Here is a 23,088-nt window from a genome sequence, read left to right on the forward strand (position 1 = left end):
AGCAGGCTAGCTCTTGGCTAACCAACAAATGGTGTTAACAAAGTACTAGGGGAAGTCTAATGGACCTGTCCCACTTAGGCGACTCTTTAGGCGACTGCCAGGGACTAGTATTAATGGATTTCACCTATGACACCTGGCAATAACCTACGACAACACCTATGACAACCGAGGACAGCAAAAATTGTCGCCAAAAAATGTTCAACATGTTGAAAATTTTGAGGCAGTCGCCTGTAGTCGCCCCAAAAATCGCCTAAGTGGGACAGGCCCATAAAATGTGAGAGGGCTTCACTGAAATAGGGAGGCCCAGCAGGGGGAGTGAGGGGGAGCGGGGGGGCTGATTTACAATTGTTTTTAATGATCTCTTTTTTACATGCAAGATCTTGAAACAGAATCATCTGGTGAAGAATCAGCTGAACCTTTGCTACCAACAATCAAGGAACCTGCAAAAACAAGTACATATTCCAATTCTTTTATTATCATTAACAACTGGCAAAGCCACGTATGTGTATTTGGTGCCCAAGGGATCAAGTTAGCAAGCGCATTGCAACATTGACTTAAAGACGCAATAATGTTACGCAATATGTTACTTTTCAACACTTGATGGAGCATCAAAATAGTGCATGTGTAGGAAGGAACTGCAGATGTTGGGTTAAACGGAGACACAAACAGCTGGAGTAACTCAGCGGGACAGGCAGCATCTCCGGAGAGAAGGAATGGGTGATGTTTCGGGGGTAGTCCCTTTTCAGACTGAGAGCCAGGGGAGTGGGAGACTAGAGATATGGAAGTGTAAGGTGTGAAAATGACGGATCAAAGCAGACGATGATTAGGAAATGCCGAATAGTTTGTTGTTGGCTGAGGGGAAGGTGACAACGAGGCATGCAATCAGTAAAATGAATCAGGAGGACAGTGAAACGAGTCGAGAACTTGGGTAGCAAGGGACGGAGAGAGAGGGAAAGAAAGGGTCACTTGAAGTTCGAAATTAATATTCATGTAAATGTGCAAAATCATAGTGCAAAGATTTCTAAATGTTCCTTTGCTGCTCAGCCCCATTCATATTTACCAGTCTTTCACATACCCATGTTTTTGACTGTTAAATAATAGTTACTCTTTTTTAAAACTGAAAATGTTAAATAATCCTGAAAAATGCCCCAGTTCTTTTTTGCTCATCGGGCCTGAAAACATAGTTTTGTTTCAACGTTTTTACGGGAAAGTTTACCTTGTAATACTCACTAACAAGGTGGCATATCCCTTACTCAATCAGCACCTCTACTCCCATCATCTGCATTACCAATTCCTTTGATCTGCTCCTCCATCTCCCCCCAGCTTCCCACACACACACACACACACACACACACACACACACACACACACACACACACACACACACACACACACACACACACACACACACACACACACACACACACACACACACACACACACACACACCCTCCCCTCCACCAGCCAACAATGATTATTTATTTAAACATCAGACTGATCATCTTGTGGTCCTTTCTCTGAACAACCCCTTTCATATGGTGAAAACATTTGGCCTTCCAAACTCACTATTGTGCAATCTCTCTCATGAAGTCCCCCCAAGATGTAGTGCAAATTCCCAATGGTTTACCTACAGTTCTTTCTGGAGTCAAATGTGGTCAGTCTGGAGTCAAATGTGGTCAGCTGCAGCAAATTTGTGAAGCAGAATACAAGCCTAATGCTTAGCTCTTGTGATAATTCTGTGTCACCGTAAGATTGATGGTGCCATATAATTTCTATCTTCGGTGTAAATTAGCCATATAATGAGTTACTCTTTTGTATCAACAGAAGACGTTGAAACTTGCATAGAAACAGTGAAAGAATATTTGAAGGACATGACCCAACACTCTTACATTTGCCATGAGCATGATGAAATGCTTCTTGAAGACATTTATGTGGAGGCCTCGATGGTGGAAGGTGAAGCTGAAACTAAGTCTGAAAGAAACGCCACAAAGTGTTTGGACAAAGAATGCAGGATCTATGACATAGAGGAACGAGAGAGAAGAGCAGTCAACATGGACAATCTCTTTCACATCTCAGGGAAACAAAAGAACAAAACCAAAATAATTGCACTGTTGGGACGAGCGGGGATTGGTAAAAGTGTAATTGTCCAAAGGATCTGCCATGACTGGGTGAACGGCAGTTTTGGGCAGTTTGCATTTGTTTTCTGGTTTAAGTGCAGGACACTCAACTTTACTAAGCAGTACACATTGAAGGATTTACTCTTCCAACCCTTTCTTCCTTCGCTGAAGAACACGGACGACGTCTTTCAGTACCTGTGCCAAAGCCCACACAAGGTTTTGCTCATTTTTGACGACTTTGAAGATTTCCAAGATCACGACGGCCTCCTTCAACCAACAGCCTGCAGCTCGGCAGAGAAAGAGTGCAGCGTCAAGATGTTGATCGCAGGCCTTCTCCAGAGGAAGCTGCTGGAGGGATGCACGGTGCTCTTCACAGCGAGACCCAAAGAGACCTTTAACCAGTACCTGGGCAGAGTGGACAAGATAGTTGAAGCACAGGGTTTCAGCCCCGCTCACGTGCGGGAGTTCCTGCACAGGTACTTTGAATACTTGCCTGTGGTTGAAGAAGTGGCCACGTGTCTTCAGGCACAACCATACATGCTCAGTCTTTGTCGGATGCCTTTATTGTGCAGATTTATCTGTTTTGTGCTGAAAGGCCAGTGCCGACAAGGAGATGCTCTGTTAACGCTGCCGCCTACTCTCACTGATTTATTTCTGAACATTCTTCAGATCCTTCTATGCTCTGAAGTTCCAGGGACACCAGAGGTCACGGCCTCGTGTAAGCACAGCCTCCTGGAGCTCAGCAAGCGGGCCTTCAGCGGAGCCCAGCGCCATGAATGTGTGTGCACAGACTCCAGCAGGTCAGCGGAAATGACAAACTTTGCTCTGCAGCATGGGCTTCTGAGACCTTTCTTAAAGAGCGGTGAGGTGGAGGAGCAGGAATGTGGCAAAACTTTCCCCCATTCATCCCTGCAGAACTTCCTGGGAGCATTGTATTTATTGTTTTCGGATGAGATCAAATGTAAAGGCCTGTCAAAACTTATTTTGCTGCAGAACAAGAAAAGAAAGTCACAGGCAGATTGGTTGGACATTGTCCGCAGGTTTCTAGTTGGACTGGCAACTCGGGTAGGGGACGCCTTTCTGACCGATCTCTCTGGTTACTCAAAGGCAAATGTTAAAGGCAAGAAGCTCAAGTGCCTGTGGAAGTACTTGTCTGAGCTCGAAGTCGGCTCGCTCGGTGCCAGCAAATTGCTGGAGCTCTGTCACTGTGTGTACGAAGCACGGAGTGTGGAACTCACTGCACAAGTAGCTGCAAAACTCAGCGAGAAGGTGTCCTTCAGAGGTGCAAGACTGACTCCACCGGACATTTTTGTGATGCTGTACGTGATGCAGAGGGCCCCGGGTAACTTTGCTGTTGACCTGAGGGATACGAGCATTGACCTGCAGGGGATCAAGCAGTTCATTGAGTTGAAGAACGTGACCTCCTTTAGGTATGTGAGTGAATTCCTGAGTTCAAATTGAATTTAGTTTTATTTAGACTTTGTGCTTCTCTGCTGAACTTTATTTCTCTTCGAGCTCATTCTCCTGACAATTTACCCGTGCCTTTTTGAAACCATCTTCAACCCTGTGCATTGAGATTTCATCCCTTCTGTAATTTTGTCTTCACCTTATTCTAATTTTCACTGTTCCCAAGAGCGAAATTGAGTTTTAGGTAGGTGATCTCTTGCAAGGTCATTGACCAATCTCTCCACAAATGTTTAAGAGGGAACTGCAGATGCTGGAGAATCGAAGGTTACACAAAAAAGCTGGAGAAACTCAGCGGGTGCAGCAGCATCTATGGAGCAGTATGGAGCAGTCCCTTTACCTCCCCCTCGACTCCGTTCAAGGACCCAAGCAATCGTTCCAGGTGCGACAGAGGTTTACCTGCATCTCTTCCAACCTCATCTATTGCGTCCGCTGCTCTAGATGTCAGCAGATCTATATCGGTGAGACCAAGCGGAGGTTGGGCAATCGTTTCGCCGAACACCTCCGCTCGGTCCGCAATAACCAAGCTGACCTCCCGGTGGCTCAGCACTTCAACTCCCCCTCCCACTCCGCCTCCGACCTCTCTGTCCTGGGTCTCCTCCATGGCCACAGCGAGCAGCACCGGAAATTGGAGGAACAGCACCTCATATTCCGTTTGGGGAGTCTGCACCCCGGGGGCATGAACATCGAATTCTCCCAATTTTGTTAGTCCTTGCTGTCTCCTCCCCTTCCTCAGCCCCCCTGCTGTCTCTTCCCATCCCCCAGCCTTCTGGCTACTCCTCCTTTTCCCTTTCTTGTCCCCACCCACCCCCGCCCCCGATCAGTCTGAAGAAGGGTTTCGGCCCGAAACGTTGCCTATTTCCTTCGCTCCATAGATACTGCTGCACCCGCTGAGTTTCTCCAGCTTTTTTGTGTAATCTCCACAAATGTTGCTTGACCTGTCAAATATTTCTAGCATAGAGAAAAATGCTGGAGAAATTCAGCAGGTGAGGCAGCACCTATGGAGCGAAGGAATAGGTGACATTTCGGGTCGAGACCCTTTTCAGACTGATGTGGAGGTTGGAGGTTGGGGGGGGGGGGGGGAGGGGGAAGAAGAAAGGAAGGGGCGGAGACAGTAGGCTGTGGGAGAGCTGGGAAGGGGAGGGGAAGGAGGGAGAAAGCAAGGACTACCTGAAATTGGAAAAGTCAATGTTCATACCGCTGGGGTGTAAACTGCCCAAGCGAAATATGAGGTGCTGCCCCTCCAATTTGCAGTGGGACTCACTCTGGCCATGGAGGAGGCCCAGGACAGAAAGGTCGGATTCAGAATGGGAGGGGGAGTTGAAGTGCTGAGCTACCAGGAGATCAGGTTGGTTAATGCGAACCGAGCAGAGGTGTTGGGCGAAGCGATCGCCAAGTCTACGCTTGGTCTCACCGATGTAGAGCAGCTGACATCTAGAGCAGCGGATGCAATATATGAGGTTGGAGGAGATGCAGGTGAACCTCTTCCTCACCTGGAAAGATGGCTTGGGTCCTGAGATGGAGTCAAGGGGAGAGGTAAAGCGACAAGTGTAGCATTTCCTGCAGTTGCAAGGGAATGTACCAGGGGAGGGGGTGGTTTGGGTGGGAAGGGACGAGTTGACCAGGGAGTTAATTCCGCAGAGACCGCTCCATCCATAACTCCCTGGTCAATTTGTGAGAATGGGTGATAAATGGGAGGCGTGCACACTGTGGGCTGAAGGGTCTGTTTCTATGCAGCATCTTGCAATCAATGTTGGAGAATTAGTCTTACTCTTAACTTGCTATTTCTAAACGGCTTTTTTTAACAGTGACCACTAGACAATGGGCAATGTTACATATAGGCAGCCTCCTACCATCCTGCAATTGTTTGTTAAATAATACATTGATTTATTTGTTACTGAACGTTTTACTTTAGATTTTAGGGTTATAGTGTGGAAACAGGCCTTTGGACCCACTGAGTCCGCACCAACCAGTGATCACTCATATATCAACATAGATACATAGACAATAGGTGCAGGAGTAGGTCATTCGGCCTTTCGAGCCAGCACCGCCATTCAATGTGGTCATGGCTGATCATCCACAATCAGTACCCCGTTCCTGCATTCTCCCCATACCCCATTGATTCCGCTAACCCTAAGAGCTCTATTAACTGTTTTGAATGCATCCGGCGAACCAGCCTCCACAGCCTTCTGAGGCAAAGAATTCCACAAATTCACTACTCTCTGCGTGAAAAAGTTTTTCCTCATCTTAGTTCTAAATTACCTACCCTTTATTCTTAAACTGTGATCCCTGGTTCTGGACTCCCCCAACATTGGGAATATGTTTCCCGCATCTAGCGTGTCCAATCCCTTAATAATCTTATATGTTTCTATAATATCCCCTCTCATGCTTCTAAATTCCAGTGAATACAAGCCCAGTCGCTCCTTTCTTTCAACATATGACAGTCCCGCCATCCCGGGAATTAACCTCATGAACCTACGCTGCACTCCCTCAATTGCAAGAATGTCCTTCCTCAAATTAGGGGACCAAAACTGCACACAATACTCCAGGTGTGGTCTCACCAGGGTCCTGTACAACTGCAGAAAGACCTCTTTGCTCCAATGCTCAACTCCTCTTGTTATGAAGGCCAACATGCCATTAGCTTTCTTCACTGCCTATTGTACCTGCATGCTTACTTTCAGTGACTGATGTACAAGGACACCCAGGTCTTGTTGTACTTCCCCTTTTCCTAACCTGCCACCATTCAGATAATAATCTGCCTTCCTGTTCTTGCCACCAAAGTGGATAACTTCACAGTTATCCACATTATACTGCATCTGCCATGCATTTGCCCACTCATCAAACCTGTCCAAGTCACACTGCATCCTCATAGCATCCTCTTCACTATCAACATTATTCTACACACTAGGGACAATTTACAGAAGCCAATTAACCTACAAACCTGTACATCTTTGGAGTGGGAGAGGAAACCATAGAGTTCCTGTGTGTTTACTCAATAGGAAATTCATTTAACATCTTACTCAATTTTTAAACATAGCAGTCATATTTACTGAATTAACATTTAAAATTACATTTTACTGATTACATACTTATTCTGACACAGACAAAGACCATTCAGCCCACAAAATCCATGCTGGCTCCTAACAGAGCAATTCCAGTCCTCTCTTAGATGGACACAAAGTGATGGGGTAACTCAGCAGGTCAGGCAGCATCTCTGGAGAAAAAGGATGGATGATGTTTCGGGAGGAGACTCAGTCTGAAGAAGGGTCCTAACCCGAAACGTCACCCATCTTTTTTCTCCAGAAACGCTGCCTGACCCGTTGAGTTACTCCAGCACTTTGTGTCTATCTTTGGTATAAACCGGCATCTACCAGTTATCTCTCATCTTATTGCCCTCTAGCCCTACAACTTCTCACTTACCTGCCCTCCTTCTTGATTCTTTTATCATTTAGCTATACTAAGTTGTAATGTACAGATGGTATCAGAGGTCAGCTACCTGCAGAGAATATCATATACCCATAGAAACATAGAGGCAGAAGGCAGCCATTGAGTCTGTTGTTGTATCTTCCTCCCCTTTAAGGTGCAACTCAAAACATTGGCCAAGGGCTGGTCTTGATGTGGCACAGCATCAATTTTAGTTTGATAGTCACCTTTTAGGATGTTTCATTACATGAAAGTTATTATATAAATGCAGGTTTTCTCTGCTGTTAGTGTTAGTTATGCCTCAGCTGCCAGTGCTGTTGCGTCTTAAGTTTGAAAATTGTGGAGTATAAGCCATGTGCAGAGATTTGTGTGTGAGGTCATTATTTATTTCTTAATTCACGGGAAATATAATCTGCCAGTTACCACATTGCAGGTTGAAACACATCTGCATTATCTTCCACATGGCAACAGTGGCTATAGTTCACAAAGTTTCGTTGGCTGTAAAATGCTTTGTTGTGACTCCTGAAAGGGACGCGAGAGACATATGGTTGATGTGTGGGAAGGAACTGCAGATGCTGGTTTAAACCGAAGATAGGCACAACATGCTGGAATAACTTAGTGGGACTGGAAGCATCTCTGGAGAGAAGGAATGGGTGACATTTTGGGTCTGAAGAAGGGTCTCGACCCCCTAACGTCACCCTTTCCTCCTCTCCAGAGATGCTGCCTGTCCCGCTGAGTTACTCCAGCATTTTGTGCCTATCTTATTAAGTGGCGGTTTGTATGTAATCACTAGTCTATTTGTTCTGTGGACAATTATAGCATTGGTTTGACGTAATGTTGGCTCGTGTCTTCATAGCATGTGAGAACCTGAGACAGATAGATCCGTTTATGTGGATTATACTTAAACGTTTGGCTCATGGTATATTTCATACTACAGCCAGGCACAAATTGATCAATTAGTGGCACAGTTGCACAATGGTAGAGTTGCTGCCTTACAGTGGCAGAGAATTGGGTTTGATCTTGATTACGGGTGCTGTCTGTACAGAGTTTGCTCATTCCCTCTGTGACTATGTGGGTTTGCCCCAGATACTCTGGTTTCCTGCAACATTCCAAAGACGTGCAGGTTTGTAGGTTAATTGGCTTCTGTAGGTTGTCCCTAGTGTGTAGGATAGAACTAATGCATGGGTGATCATTGGCCGCCATGGATTCGGTGGGCCATAGGGCCTGTTTCCATTCTGTATCTCTAAACTAGACTAAACAATAGCAGCTCAAATGTCACTGCACGGTGTAGAATTTCTGTTCCAGAATGTCTTGCAAAGGTAAGGATGGAGGAAATCGGAGCAGAATAAGGCCATCAGCCCACTTGAACCTGCTCTGCCATTCAATAAGACCAAGGCTGACCTAATCAATGCTTCAATGCTATTTTACTGCCGAATCGCGATAATCCCTAATTTCCCTGTGGTCCGAAGCTTTCCTTGTTATTGACACAATGATTTATGAATCTTTCCTATCGTGTCCTGCTCTTTAACATTAACTGAATGGCTTACCCAGGATGAAAGCCAACGGTGAGTACACTGCAAAATGAAATCCTACTTTGCATTTATGTATTTCTGTATAATATTTCCTGACTCTCTTTCATTTGTTGATTTTCCTCCGCAGAGTGTCAACTTGTGATGCAGTAAAGCTTTGGGAGCACTTGGAACAAATGGAACTACACGATCTGCTTCATCTGTCCCTTGTCAAGTTTTCTGTCAATCCTTTTGAAGTCAAGAGTTTGAAAGACATTAACGACCTTGATTTGCTGGTGCAGATTCACAAAGAAAGTCGATTCCTTTCAAGGTGAGTTGATGCCTGAATTTCTCTCAGTAAGTATGAGTTTTAGCCCCCTCCATGCGAGCACTTCATAAGGTGGTATACCTGATTGCCATGATGTGATTTCCAATTAATTAATGGAATGGCAGAATTAATCTGAAGGGCTGAATGATCTACAATATATTCCCTTATTGTTTGGAAGGTTGTTCTATCCAGCTGTGCTGTGGGGTGGCACAGTGGCTCGGCTGGTAGAGCTGCTCCCTCCGAGCCATAGACCCAGGTTCGATCTTGACCTTGAGTGCTGTCTGTATGGAATTTGAATATTTTCCCTGTGACCGCATGGCTTTCCTCCTACATCCAGGGAGCAGGGAGGTTCTACTGCAGTTGTACAGGGTCTTGGTGAGACCACACCTGGGGTATTGCATACAGTTTTGATCTCCTAATCTGAGGAAAGACGTTCTTGCCATAGAGGGAGGACGGAGAAGGTTCACCAGACTGATTCCTGGGATGGCAGGACTTTCATATGAAGAAAGACTGGATAGACTCGGCTTGTACACGCTAGAATTTAGAAGATTGAGGGGGGATCTTATAGAAACTTACAAAAACCTTAAGGGGTTGGACAGGCTAGATGCAGGAAGATTATTCCCGATGTTGGGGAAGTCCATAACAAGGGGTCACAGTTTAAGGATAAGACGGAAGTCGAAATGAGAAAATCATTTTTTACACAGAGAGTGGTGAATCTGTGGAATTCTCTGCCACATAAGGTAGTTGACACCAGTTCATTGGCTATATTTAAGAGGGAGTTAGATGTGGCCCTTGTGGCTATAGGGATCAGGGGGTATGGAGAGAAGGCAGGTATGGGATACTGGGTTGGATGATCAGCCGTGATCATGTTGAATGGCGGTGCAGGCTCGAAGGGCCGAATGGCCTACTCCTGCACCTATTTTCTATGTTCGATGTCTATCCTGCAGATGTACGGGTTTATACGTTAATTGGCCTCTAGTGGTAGGGAATAGGTGCAAAGGCGAGATAACATGGAATTAGTGTGAACGGGTGATTGGTGGTCAGTGTGGACTCACTGGGCCAGAGACCCTGTTTCCACACAGTGTCAATTAATTCAAACCATCCTTTATTGTGTGTATTTGTTCAGTTTAGTTTGTCACGTGTACCGAGGTACAGTAAAAAACTTTTGTTGCGTGCTAACCAGTCAGCAGAAAGACAATACATGATTACAATCGATCAATTTACATTGTATAGATGATACATGAAATAGGAATAACATTTAGTGCAAGCTAAAGCTAGCAAAGTCCGATCAAGGATAGTCCGAGGGTCACCAAAAACCAAATTTGGGACCTGTGATATCTGTTTTGAAACTTGAATATTTGTATTTGAGGTTTGTAGATATCTTCTATCAGGGACATTTTTTGTTAAGAGGATGAATGTTGGATCAAACGGGCATCACTGTGGATTTTAAAAAAGGGCAATAAAGACATTTCATCTATTCGTTCTTACTTTTACTTGGAACAGCGCCCGGAACACATCAGGGAATGAACTCCAAGGATTGCCTGCTGTGAGGAATCTACAGGAGCTAGTATTTGCGTAAGTGATGACTTGTAATGTCAAGCCCTGATTAATTTATGTATGAGTAGCTTCTCACTGGGATATTATAATCATTGTAGGTAAGACTCATGGAGGCTTAGTGACAGTATCAGAGAACTCTATTGAGTCCCACATTACTGACAATGCCTGGAACTGTGGTTCATTTGCCATTCTTGAATGCTGAAGTGAAGGTTTTGAAGAAAGAAAGCACAGCCACTCTGCAGATGTCCCTTGCTTCTCTTTAGCAATAATTATAAGTAACATAAATATGATGCTATTGAAGCCAGCATTATAACTTTGTTGGGTGAGTGCTACAGTTTGGATCTGCATTTATTTTAAGTCTGGAATTGGGCTCATTATATTGTTTGGGGCTTGGGTAGATTCGGCATAATATATTCCAGTCACTATTCCTTGCCTATTTATAAAGAAAGGAATCTCAGAAATGTTTTTAACAGTTTTCTCAACTTACTTGTCTATCATCAATGATTATTAATTATTAATTCCCTTTGCTTTACGTGGTACAGTTAAGCTAAATTAATCTCTTAACTATTGGATGCCTAAAAATGAAATACAATTTAATTTAATCACACAGCCTTGGCCCCGTGAATGGACCGCAGGGGTTTCGGAAACTCACAAAGATTCTACCATCACTGATATTTCTGAAATATTTAGAGTGAGTAAAATATGGAAATGTCTTGTTCAGTCACTACTTTATTTTGACAAATATTCTCATGTCTTTATAATGATGTCATTCATCAGTTTTACTTAATTTACTTAATGCAAATCCATTGACAAATCAATTCCATTTGCCAAATTTGTTTTATAAAAATTACAACACATGTCAGACTGAAAACATGACTTCATTAATCACCAGAGAGCTGTGTTGTGTTTAACAGAAATGTCCTTTATGAGTTCAGTTTAATACTTGACTGATAATGAAAATGCACTGTCACAGATGAGTAAATCAAATCATTACCTGATTACCAAATTGGGACAATTGAAGATAGATTTCTTCATTTCACTGTGAAAAATATATTGTATAAACGACACCTCTATATTGTAGACTACATTAAATTGATTGAGTTTTTTGAGGAGGTAACAAAGGTAGGTGGTGGGTGTTGTTGTAATGGATTTTAGTAAGGCATTTGATAGTCCCCCATGGTAGGCTGATCCATATGTTTATAAAGCATGGGACAAATAATTACTTAGTTGTATGAATTTGGAACTGGCTTATAGAAAACAGGTCGGATGGAAGAACAATAGTGAGGCTGGAGGACAATGACTAGTGAAGTTCTGCAGAGATATGTACTGGGATGTCGCTGCTGTTTGTAATATATATATATATATATATATATATATATATATATATATATATTACAAATATAGTATATACATATACATTCATATATATAATTTGGACGTAAAAGTATACTGCAGATGCTGGTTTAAATTGATGAAACACAAAAAGCTGGAGTAACTCAGCAAGTCAGACAGCATTTCTGAAGAAAAGGAAGAGGTGACGTTTCGGGTCAAGATGCTTCTTCAGACCCAAAAGTCTGTAAAAATTCTTCAATTAGTCTGAAGAAGGGTCTCGACCCGAAACGTCACCTATCCCTTTTCTCCAGAGATACTGTCTGAGCCGCTGAGTTACTCCAGCTTTTTGTGTCTATGGACGTAAATGTACACGGGCTGGTTAGTAAGTTTGCAAATGTCACTAGGATTCCTGGGGTCGCGGACCATGCAAACGGCTGTCAAAGTATACAGCAGGATATAAATCAGCTGCAGAAATGGGCGGAGAAATGGCAGATGGAGTTTATTCTGAGCAAGTATGAGGTTGAATGCAAGGGGACATCATACAAATAATGGCATGAGCCTTAACAGTATTGATGTGCAGAGGGATCTTGGGCTCCAAGTCTACAACTCCTTAAGAGTGAAAGTGGTAACACGAGTATATAGAACGGTAAAGAAAGCATATGGTATGCTTATTTTCATAGGTCAGGGCATTGAGTATAAGAGTCAGGAAGTCATGATGCAGCTTTATAGGATTTTTGTCAGACCATATTTGGAGTATTGTGTGCAGTTCTGGTCACTCCATTACAGGAAGAATGTGGAGGCTTTGGATAGGTTGTAGAGGAAGTTTACCAGAATGATGCCTGGATCAGGGGATATTAGCTACAGGGAGAGGTTGTACAGACTTGGATTGTTTTCTCTGGAACAGCAGGGATGGTGGGAAGACCTGATAGAAGTATATAAAATGATGAGAGACATAGATAGGGTAGAATGTCAGAATCTTTTTCCCAGGATGGAAAAATCAAATACTCAAGGACATAGCTTTAATGTGAGAGGGCAAAGTTTAAAGGAGATGTGCTGACAAGTTGTTTACATGGAGGGTGGTGAATACCTCAAACACACTGGCGGGAGTAGTGTTTGAAGTAGATACATTAGTGGCATGTAAAAGACTTTCGCTCGGGGGATGGATATGCAGGGAATGGAGTTTGTGTACATAAGTAATGAACTTGGCATGATGTTCAGCACTGACATTGTGGGATGAAGTGTCTGTTCTTATTCTATTCATGTGTGCAGTGCGGATTGTGGAAACAATGTTTAGATGTTCATTTGTTTGGAGAATTATATGCTCGAATACAGTTGCCTACCACATACAGTATATTTATACATTGAGTACATTATATTTTATAAAGATACGTTGCCTTTGTTCATGTCCACAGATATAAAGTGTATTCTGGTTTAATGTTAGCAGTCTTTCTAACATAGTAATTCTGCACAGATGTTTGGATCAACAATATTCTTATAACTTATTTTAAATTATTTCAAGTAATAACAAGTGGAAGGAAACAAACTGCAAATTTTGCACTAGTGTACAACAGACCATTCCAGTTGAACAGCTTTTTTTTTAAATATGCTAAATTTCCTTTAATTACTGAAAAGGTCCATTTTCATTTGAAATTGTCTGCTACCTTTTTACAGTCTTGAAGGACCAAGTTCACAGAAAGTTGAAATGAGTGAAAATAAATTAGGGGATGAAGGAGCGGAGAGATTGGCAGAGGTGCTGTCAAACTTAACCTCACTAGAAAAATTGATGTGAGTAACAAATTTAATCTGAACATATATCTATCTATCTAATATGGGCGTGTTGTGCATTTTTTATATCCATATGCTTTAGGTATATTTATTTGTAGATGAATGTATCTGTAGGTGAAGCTGTGAGAATCACTTTATTGGTCCCATGTAAAAAACCATGACCCAACTCATATTATGTTGCACATTCCCACCCCAAACTGACTCCACTGATAGCACTGATCTCCTTAATGGTTTAATGATCAGTCCAAGTGCCTGCTATGCGTTTACTCTCATTTGCTGCTTCTTACCAGAGTGTGAGGAGGGGGTGGTGGGCAGGAGTTTATTGCTTATTACCTAAAATTAGAGAATTCAATGCCATTGGGTTGTAAGCTACCCAAGCAGGATATGAGGTGCTGTTCGTCCAGTTCGCTTCACTCGGGCAATGGGGGAGGCCCACGACAGTGAGGTCAGTATGGGAAGAGGAGCTAAAATGGAATGGAATGGAATGCTATTTATTGTCATTCAAACCTAGGTTTGAACAAAATTTCATTTCTACAGTTTTTTACATTACAAAAAAACCCAAGACCCAGACTGGACACAGTTTACATAAACATCCATCACAGTGAATCTCCAACACCTCCTCACTGTGATGGAAGGCAAAATTGTTAGCAACCAGGAATCCAGTAGGCCTTGGTGGACCTAGTGTTAGTTTTCGCCAAAACGGTGGCTGAGTCTACACTTGGGCCATATACACATCACATTCTGTGTTTAAAAAAAAGTTGACCCCGAGGTCCCTTTAACGTCCTTCTCCTCGCACATTAAACCTATAAATTGCCATCCTATCCAGCTTCAAACATTTCAATAACTCAAACATTTCAGAACTGGTGACATCCATCTTTTTTTTGCATTTGGGATGGTACTAAGAACTTCAAGTGTAGGTAGATAAGAGTGGTTTATCTTGACATCATGTTCGGCATGGACAAGGCCTGTTTCTGCGTTGTACTATTCCACGGTCTATTATAGACCTTTCTGTCATGGTACCTGACATTGTAGTTAAATGTATCACGTGTTGTTATGAGTCAGAAAGGTCAGAGGACACATGTTGCCGGGATTTAAAGGAAAGGCGGAACAAAACAAAGTGTTTATGTTCAGTGTCCTTGAAGTGTGTGAATTATATTTGGATCAAGGCAAATTAACAACTAATGCAATTCCTTATATTATTTCTCACACATCTTCTTCCATCCTTGATCTTCCTGTTTTCTCTGCCCCTGTCTGTCTTTTCATCTTTTTTGTTATTTTTAGTGTGTTTTAAAAGTATGTGTTTTCTGGTTTGTTTTGTGTGGGGGGGTGGGGGAGGGGGTCAGGGAAACCTTTTTTCAATTTCTTACCTTGCCGGAGATGCGATTGTTTTCCGGATCGTATCTTGGGTAGCTCTGCGGCCTAATATCACGGAGCTGGCGGCCTTGCTCCAGACTGACTTTGAGCCCCACCGCGGGGCCGTGGACTTACCATCGGAGCCTGCGATCCCTTACCTGGGATCGACACTCCAACCACGGCCTGCGAATTTCAACATCAAGGAGCTCGCAGTCTCCGGTAGAGACTGATGTCGGGAAGCTCCAAGCCGCAGGAGTTTCAACCAGCCGTGACCCGGGGTTCGATCGCCTGGCGCGGGGAGCTGAGATCCCTCCGATGCGAGAGCTTGATCGCCCTGACGCGAAGGGGCCGACCGCTGGCTGCGGGAGCTAAGATCGCCACAATAATGGAAGGCTCGAGGCCTCGACCGCGGTAGAACAGAAGAAGTGGAGAGATCAAACTTTTTTTTCGCCTTCCATCACAGTGAGAAATGTGGAGGAGTCGCTGTGGTGGATGGTTATATTAAAAAGTACTTTGTCTTGTTGCGTTTTATTGGTATAAAAATATACCATACAGTATGGCAAATCAAATTCCTCGTATGTTGCAAAACATACTTGGCTAATAAGGTAATAAAGTATGATTATGGTTATTTTCCACTCTTCCCCCCCCCTCCTCCCCCCATTTTCTCACTTATTTTGCCTCTCTCCCCTGTTCCTCTCCCTCCCTCCCTCCCTCCCTCCCTCCCTTCAGGTGATGAAACAGTGGGAGGCTTGCAGTTGTCAGAGACTTCCCAGTGAATGGTCAGCCAGAGTTGACAGTCTGAATTATAGCAAATAAACTGAACGCTTGACCATTTCCATTAACTGTGACAGAATAATATATCTTGTATGTGTTCAGCTGGTATCAAGTTTCTGTAGAATGCAACAGCACTGAAATGGTTTTCATGGGCAACTTTTTATATAGTTTCAACATCAGAGATTTTGTCATTTAATATACCTGAGATATTAATGGTAATATGTGCACAAATTAATTTAAAGTAACAGATTTGTGTGTATGTTATAGATTATCACGCAACCAGATAGCTGACCGAGGTGCACAGGTGCTGGCAAAATCTCTTCCAGACCTGAAATTCTTAAAGACTCTCAGGCAAGTTTTTTTTTTAAACCCTTGTGCAGGCATAGATTTAGAAATATTATTTGTTTATCTTATGAAAACTCCAGTATCACAAAAGTGATCTAATTAGAGGCATATTCCTGTGGACGTGTCCTGCCTTTCGATGAATTCATGGCTGACTATAACCAAACTCAATATATCTGTCTTTCCATGTTTCCCCTTATCCCTTTTGTCAGCAAAAATTAATCACCCTCTGACGGGCAATAAATTCTGGCCTTGACCAATAAATATCCAGTCGACGACAGGATAGATTAAAGTGAACCCGCACCTTTTGCTGCTCTGTAATCTTTCTTATGAACACGACTAGAAATTGCTGCGTTTAACCTTTCTCCATGGTAACTCCAGCACTTAGCATCACTCTGCATTAAACAAGCAACATGTAGTACTTTCAAAAGAAAATTTATGGGGGACGATTATAAGCTTTATATTGATCGTATTGACATTAAGTGTGTTGGACACTATAAAGTGTGCTGACAGTCTGAATTTCAAAAAGGAAACTATATTGTAAATCTTAACAGTGAGTGGAAGCCATTGCAATTGTAGGTTCAATATTTTAGTGGGTGGATGTTTTTTTGTACAAATTGATTGAGCTTCAGAGTTAAAGATCTTGATTTAAATATGAGACTTAACTGATTTTGGTCACCCATCCTTAATTTATCTAAATGCATACAACCACTAAGATTATTAATGTACATCTTGTCTTATCTAACTTTATTTTATTTCACAGTTTATATGACAATGTCATTGGTGACAAAGGCGCAGAAAAGTTAGCAGAAATACTCCCAGTAATGAAATCATTGAAAGTTCTGGAGTAAGTAGCACAAACATTAAGATGAAAGTAATTATACAAAATTATGTTATGGGTATGTTATGGGGGGGGGGGGGGGGGGATAACATGCATAGATTTCTGAGGGTAAAGCATATCCGTGCATGACAGCTGTCACACTGGTCTCTGCTGCTGTAAAGTTGTGAGGCCAATATCAATAGGCAAAAAAAACATCCAGAATTTCTTTCAGGATTTGACTGCAAAATATAGAAGCACCCTAATCAGGAAAAGCATCTTCAGTTTTACCAGTTCTATAATAGCTAAAGCAGAAGTACTTAAAAGAACTGCCTGAAGCTGCCAAAGAAGTAGTAGAAAAAACTGCTTGTTATTTCATCTGTTGAGGCGGGATAGAAAACGGGTCCACACTGCAGCTATGCTCAGCCAGCATATGAAGTCAGTTTCCACATCCACTTGCCCCCGTTCCCACAATATCCTTATGGTCAGTGAGATAATGTCAGAGTTCGTGACTAGATCTATCATTAACATCAGGCCTGAAGTTTGGAGCCTGCCACCTATTTTGGATTTGAAAGCAAGCTTACATTAATTTCTCTTATTACACCTTGTTAAAAAAATTGAAATGTGAAACATTGAAACTATTTCAGCAATGTAATGATGGATTATGTGTTTGAATTACCCCGCATCTGCTACTGGAGAGATTATACCAGGAGTTTTGTTTTCTCTCCACAGTGTCAAATTCAACAAAATTACTGATGTTGGAGCTCAGAGACTGACACAGAGTTTAAAACATTGCCCCCATATTGAGAAAATATGGTAAGTTAGTACAAACTTCACAAATGATTAAAATCCACTAGGTAATCATAACCTGTCATTGTAGTACCTTGCCTTTCTTTGTAAGTGCACATTAAATACTATGGCATGTCTGTGTAGCATTGTGAACTAGTAGGAATGGTTACTTTAGTTAATGTCACCATGCTGGGTGTACAGACATGTGTACACGCACTAACTTGCATCCATACATGCATGTACATTAATACCCTTTCTCACATATGCATGCGTATTACTTTCAGATGTTTCCAGATTTGAGCACAGGCATAACTACACGCGTGCAACTTTATACATGCCACCATACATAACTCCTCCTTGTATGTACCTACCCATTGTCTCATAGATATCTACTCATTAGCATCAGAATCTGATTTGATAATTTTCTCTTTTCTAGCACAGAAATATTAAAGCCAATTGTTGTGTTCCATCTTCAGCTATTTACAGTAGTGAGCTAGTAGAAACAAAAAAGGAACTGCTCATGCTACTTTACACAAAAGGACATATTAAAGTGCTGGAGTAAACTCAGCACATCTGAAGAAGAGTCCTAATCTGAAATGTCGCCTTTCATTGTTTTTCAGAGATGTTGCCTGACCCGCTGAATTACTCTAGCACTTTGTGTTCTTTGTTATTAACTTTAATGAACTATTTGTACACGAGGAACTAATCCCATGTGTAACAGAGACATACTCATGATGATGTTTACCGTGATGTTCCGCATTCACAATGAATGTTGTAGCCAAATGTACCAAGATCAATTCAGAAATGTTAATCTGGAACTGTGGTTTGTTTGTGGGATTTAATGCTTCATTGAACACTGCCTTTAACCCTCTTGGTAATCAGGGAGTTTGTGTTTTGTGTGTTACAACTATCTGCTTTCACTGACAGGATATGGAGTCCTACAATCACACACTGGATGTCAGAACACATTCAACAGATCGATGTCAGAATTAATTTACAATAGGCAAACCTTTCTCAAGTAAGCATGTCAATTTTTTCTATCTTTTTGTAACATGTAATAATTTAATTTTAGTACTTTGTTGCGACTTGAAATATTTTTTTCCCCCTCATTAACATCCTTCTTACCTAATGCATAAGGCATATTTGAAAAGTAAGATTTAGAGATATTAGAACATAATTGATAATTAATGTCACCATCTTCAACTCATGTAAACTGCTGTTGGATTTTTTTACAATGGATAGGAATTTCTGAGTCATGAAGGTCTTGACAACGATCAGTGCTGTCCCATTAATTGGCTGATTGTGTAATGCAGAACTGGTCTTTATTGTATCAGATGAGCCTAAAGATGAAAGTTGCAACCAGTTGGGCTTAAACATAGGTAGACAAAATTGCTGGAGAAACTCAGCGGGTGAGGCAGCATCCATGGAGCGAAGGAAATAGGCAACTTTATTATTAAATGGGAGATGGGCTTAAACTTAACTATTCTCCCACACCTATGTTCTGTAGAAATAAAATAGTACACAGAAATAGTGTTTATAAATGCTCCGTGTAAAGTAGGTCTAACTTGGAAAAATATCGATTCAGTTTAGTTTAGATACAGGATGGAAACCGGTCCTTTGCCCCCTCTCCAAGTCCAAGCCAACCATCACACTAGATCCAAGTCATTGGACGGTATAATTTACTCCCTACACACTAAGGACAATTTACAGTGGCTAATTAACCTACAAACTCGCACATCTTTGGGATGTGAGAGGAAACTGGAGCATCTGGAGGAAAACCACGCGGTCATAAGGCGAAAGTACAAACTCCACACAGATGGTACCCGAGGTCAGGATCAAAATATGAATTCCACAGAATTCAATGTTACATGAGGTTGTTTCAATGATATTCTACTTAAATACATGTTATTACATTCTATCATTGCAAGGGCATTGCAAATGTTATTATTATGATTATTTTGCTCTGTAAATGCTGTTTAATAGCATTCCTTTTCAATTAAAAATAAAGATGATTATTGCTAAGCATCCGTATTTTCTCCTGCAACAGTAGCCTCCATATAGTTTTATTTTTGGTACATTTTATGTTGCAGAAGGGCAACATTGTGCATGAGGGTGTTTTACACTTTTCCCACCAAACCTTGCCGACATCCAAAACGTACTCATTCCTCCCCACGCACCCAACATCCCACCATTACACACATCATCCTATCCCCGTGCCTTTTGTTTCTGTAACGTCCACTCCCTCTGTCACTCATCTCCCATCCCCATTTCTGCTTTATTGCCCCCCCTTCCCCCCCCCCCATCCCCTCCACGACACCCCTCTCTCCAGCTTTACATTTCACTCCTCCTTCCCTTATCTGACATCATTTTGTCTCATTTTCTCCTCTAATCTTTGTCAGTTACTCCACCCATCCTTCATTCAAATTCCCTAACCTGCATTCACCTAATGTGAATTAACCTGCCCCACCTGTTTTCCAGCTTTCTCCCCATCTCCTCCTATCAATCAGAAGACGAGTCCTGATCTGAAGCATTGCCTATCCATTCCCTCCCCGGATGCTGCCTGATCCGCTGAGTGCCTCCACTTTGTGTTTTGCTCAGGAATTCCGCCCTTGTATCCAAAACTCTAAGCAATATAAAGTAACACTTTTTGCCAGAAAAGTCCTTTACATCCTCATTTCAGAACCATTTTTCCAGCTCATAAATGTGAGGTTTCTTTGTCCACAGCAAACATCCTCATCGTCCTTTTGAATGTGATTAATATTACTAGCCAATTATACCCATACAAAGCAGATTTGTGCAGTCGGTCTGAGCCCCCCCAAAAAGGGTTAAGAATGCTGGCACTATCTTAACATGGAGCCTTTACAACTGGCAGATTTGGAGTCTTACCTAAAAGTAGAAAAGAGTGTGTCAATTAACTGTCATTGTATCCATTATTTCTCAGTGAGTACATTTTTTTCTAGAAATAAAACATAGTAAATAGTAAATTTTCTTTTGTTTTCACTTTTATTACAGTATTACAGAAGAATCACAAATTGGCAGTGAGAGTTTGCGGAGAAAACATTAACACTTCACACTTCTTCATGCTCTAAAATGCCTTTGTTATCATTATAATGAAACATCATCTAGTCCATTTGCTTTTGTCACTATGAAACAGCAAGAACATGAATGAAGATTACTCCTTGTACTTAAAATGAGAAAATCAGGAGAAACTTCTTTGGACAAAGAGTATTTTGAATGCAGAACTTATTACAACGTGTGAATGATTTAATTCAATGGCATTAATGCACTTAGCAAGGAGATGGATGATTGCATGAGAATGATAACGGAACTGCCGATCAGGTGGGTTTAATTCAGATGGGCAGAGGCGTGTATGGAGTATAAACACCAGTATAACCAGCTAGGAGAAATGTTCTGTTTCTATGCTGTACATATAGTTTGACAACTATTCACTTTTTCCTTGGGTAATTTCCTTTGTGTCAGGCTGGACTTTATGGAGAGGAGCACAGTAGGATTGAAGCAGTGATTCAAATGTCTTACTGCTCTTTTGATCCTATCATTAGCAAGAATAACACAAGGAATTGTGTTGATATTATTCTTTGCAGGCAGCTAAACCTGCCATAAGTGGGGAAAAAATGAACATTAATTAAGCTTTGCACAAAATGAAAAATTGCACTTTGTTCCTTTGTTGCTGCTTAACCGGATGTATTAAAAGAACATTAATGTACAATTTAGTGTTAAAGTATGAACAAAGTTGGCACTGAGCTGCTTAGCCTCATATACAATACTACTGCTGGGAGAAATGTATGTCAAGTTTAAAAATCATAGCAGAATTGTGAATATGTTCTCAATTTAGTTAACGTATGTCAACATAGGAAATAACTGAGCTATTTCTTCCTCTGTTGCTTATTATTTCCAGCCACGAGGTGACTTCTTATGTTATTGTTATACCAAATCAAAGATTGAAAAGTTAGCCTGATAGTGAAAGTCCGTCGCCAATTTAGGGTAGCAACCGCTATTACATAACCAACCCATAGTAGAAACTTGGAAATGGTACTTTGCCATTGATCTGATGAAGGAGATGCCTAAGCAGCTTTTTGGATCAGAATGTACAAGGCAGGATCAGTAAGTTTGCAGATGACACTAAAGTGGGTGGTGTTGTAGATAGCAAAGTTGGTTATCAAAGGTCACTGCAGGATCTTGATCAGTTGAGCAAGTGGGCAGAAGAATGGGTAATGGAAATTAAAGCAGATGAATGCAAGGTGTCGCATTTTGGGAAGTTTGACCAGGTCAGATCCATCGCAGTGAATGGCAGTGCTCTGGGGAGTGTTGTAGAGCAGAGGGATCTAGGAGTGCAGGTACATAGTTCCTTGAAAGAGGTGTCACAGGTAGATAAGGTGTTCAAGAAGGCTTTTGATGCACTGTAGGGGTAATGATTATATGTGTTGGGATGTTATGTTACAGCTACACAAGGCACTGGTGTGGCCACAGTTGGAGTATTGTGTTCAGTTTTGGTCACCCTATAGTGCAGAGATGTACAAAGATGTTGTCGGGCCTTGAGTGCCTGAGCTATAGGGGGAGATTGGCCAGACTGTGTTCCTTGGAGCGTTAAAGGATGAGAGGCGATCTTATCAAGGTGTACAATATCTTGAGGGTAATAGATAGGGTAGATGCACAGAGCCCTTTCCCCAGAGTAGGGGAATCAAGAACCAGAGGATATAGGTTTAAGGTGAGAGGGTATGGATTTAATAGGAATCTGAGGGGCAACCTTTCCACACAGAGGGTGGTGAGCATATGGAATGAGGTGCTAGAGGAGGTAGTTGAGGCAGAAAATATAACAACATTTAAATGACATTTGGGCTGGTACATGGATAGGAAAGGTTTGAGGGATATGGGCCAAATGCAGCAGGTGGGACTAGAGCATATGGGGCACCTTGGTTGGCATGGACAAGCTGAAACTGTTTCTATGCTGTATGACTATTAATATTCTGCACTATTTTGATGGCAGTATAGAAGAGAATACTGCAGTAACATAATTAAGACACATTCTACATCAATATCTCAGCACCTCATAATTTTAAAGGTAGCAGCTCTTTCGCGTAGAATTGTTCCTATAAAGTATGAAATCACACAACATATTTTAATGCATTCACTAACTATTGTATAGAATTGAGCTTTTTTTCATTACATGAAATAATGTATATGTAAAATATCAGAATGAGTTTGTACAATTTATCAGAGTAAGGTATAAAAATGTATTGTAAATTAATGTGTCAGGAGAATAAACAAAGTTCGAGTTAAGTTTTGATTTACACAAAAATGCTTGTTTTGCTGTAAAAAATAAACAATTGCACTGAACTATCCGTTCAATGTTGCTGCTGTTTTAAATAAACTTAAGAAAGTCAGGTTCATAGATAATTTTTTTCTGGTGTTCCAAATCCTTTTGCAACATAATCGGCTACAGAAAACCTTACATTAGAGAGCCTTTCATTGTGCTTCAGC

General features: G+C 41.7%; 1 protein-coding gene across 2 annotated transcripts in view; it reads left to right on the top strand.

Moving 5' to 3' along the window:
- ciita (class II, major histocompatibility complex, transactivator) overlaps positions 1 to 22,877 on the top strand; it is a 100,660-nt gene extending 77,783 nt beyond the window's left edge. For both annotated transcript variants that reach the window (XM_055651757.1, XM_055651758.1), the window contains 11 exons: positions 378 to 452; positions 1,825 to 3,547; positions 8,664 to 8,843; positions 10,344 to 10,415; positions 11,008 to 11,088; positions 13,401 to 13,514; positions 15,909 to 15,992; positions 16,747 to 16,830; positions 17,533 to 17,616; positions 18,517 to 18,607; positions 20,602 to 22,877. In XM_055651757.1, the coding sequence (XP_055507732.1) occupies positions 378 to 452; positions 1,825 to 3,547; positions 8,664 to 8,843; positions 10,344 to 10,415; positions 11,008 to 11,088; positions 13,401 to 13,514; positions 15,909 to 15,992; positions 16,747 to 16,830; positions 17,533 to 17,616; positions 18,517 to 18,592 (2,573 nt within the window). In that variant the 3' untranslated portion in view covers positions 18,593 to 18,607; positions 20,602 to 22,877. The remainder of the gene's footprint in view (positions 1 to 377; positions 453 to 1,824; positions 3,548 to 8,663; positions 8,844 to 10,343; positions 10,416 to 11,007; positions 11,089 to 13,400; positions 13,515 to 15,908; positions 15,993 to 16,746; positions 16,831 to 17,532; positions 17,617 to 18,516; positions 18,608 to 20,601) is intronic.
- Positions 22,878 to 23,088: the final 211 nt, after the last annotated feature.

Source organism: Leucoraja erinacea, chromosome 20, assembly GCF_028641065.1.
Source record: "Leucoraja erinacea ecotype New England chromosome 20, Leri_hhj_1, whole genome shotgun sequence".
Taxonomy (NCBI): Eukaryota; Metazoa; Chordata; class Chondrichthyes; order Rajiformes; family Rajidae; genus Leucoraja; species Leucoraja erinaceus.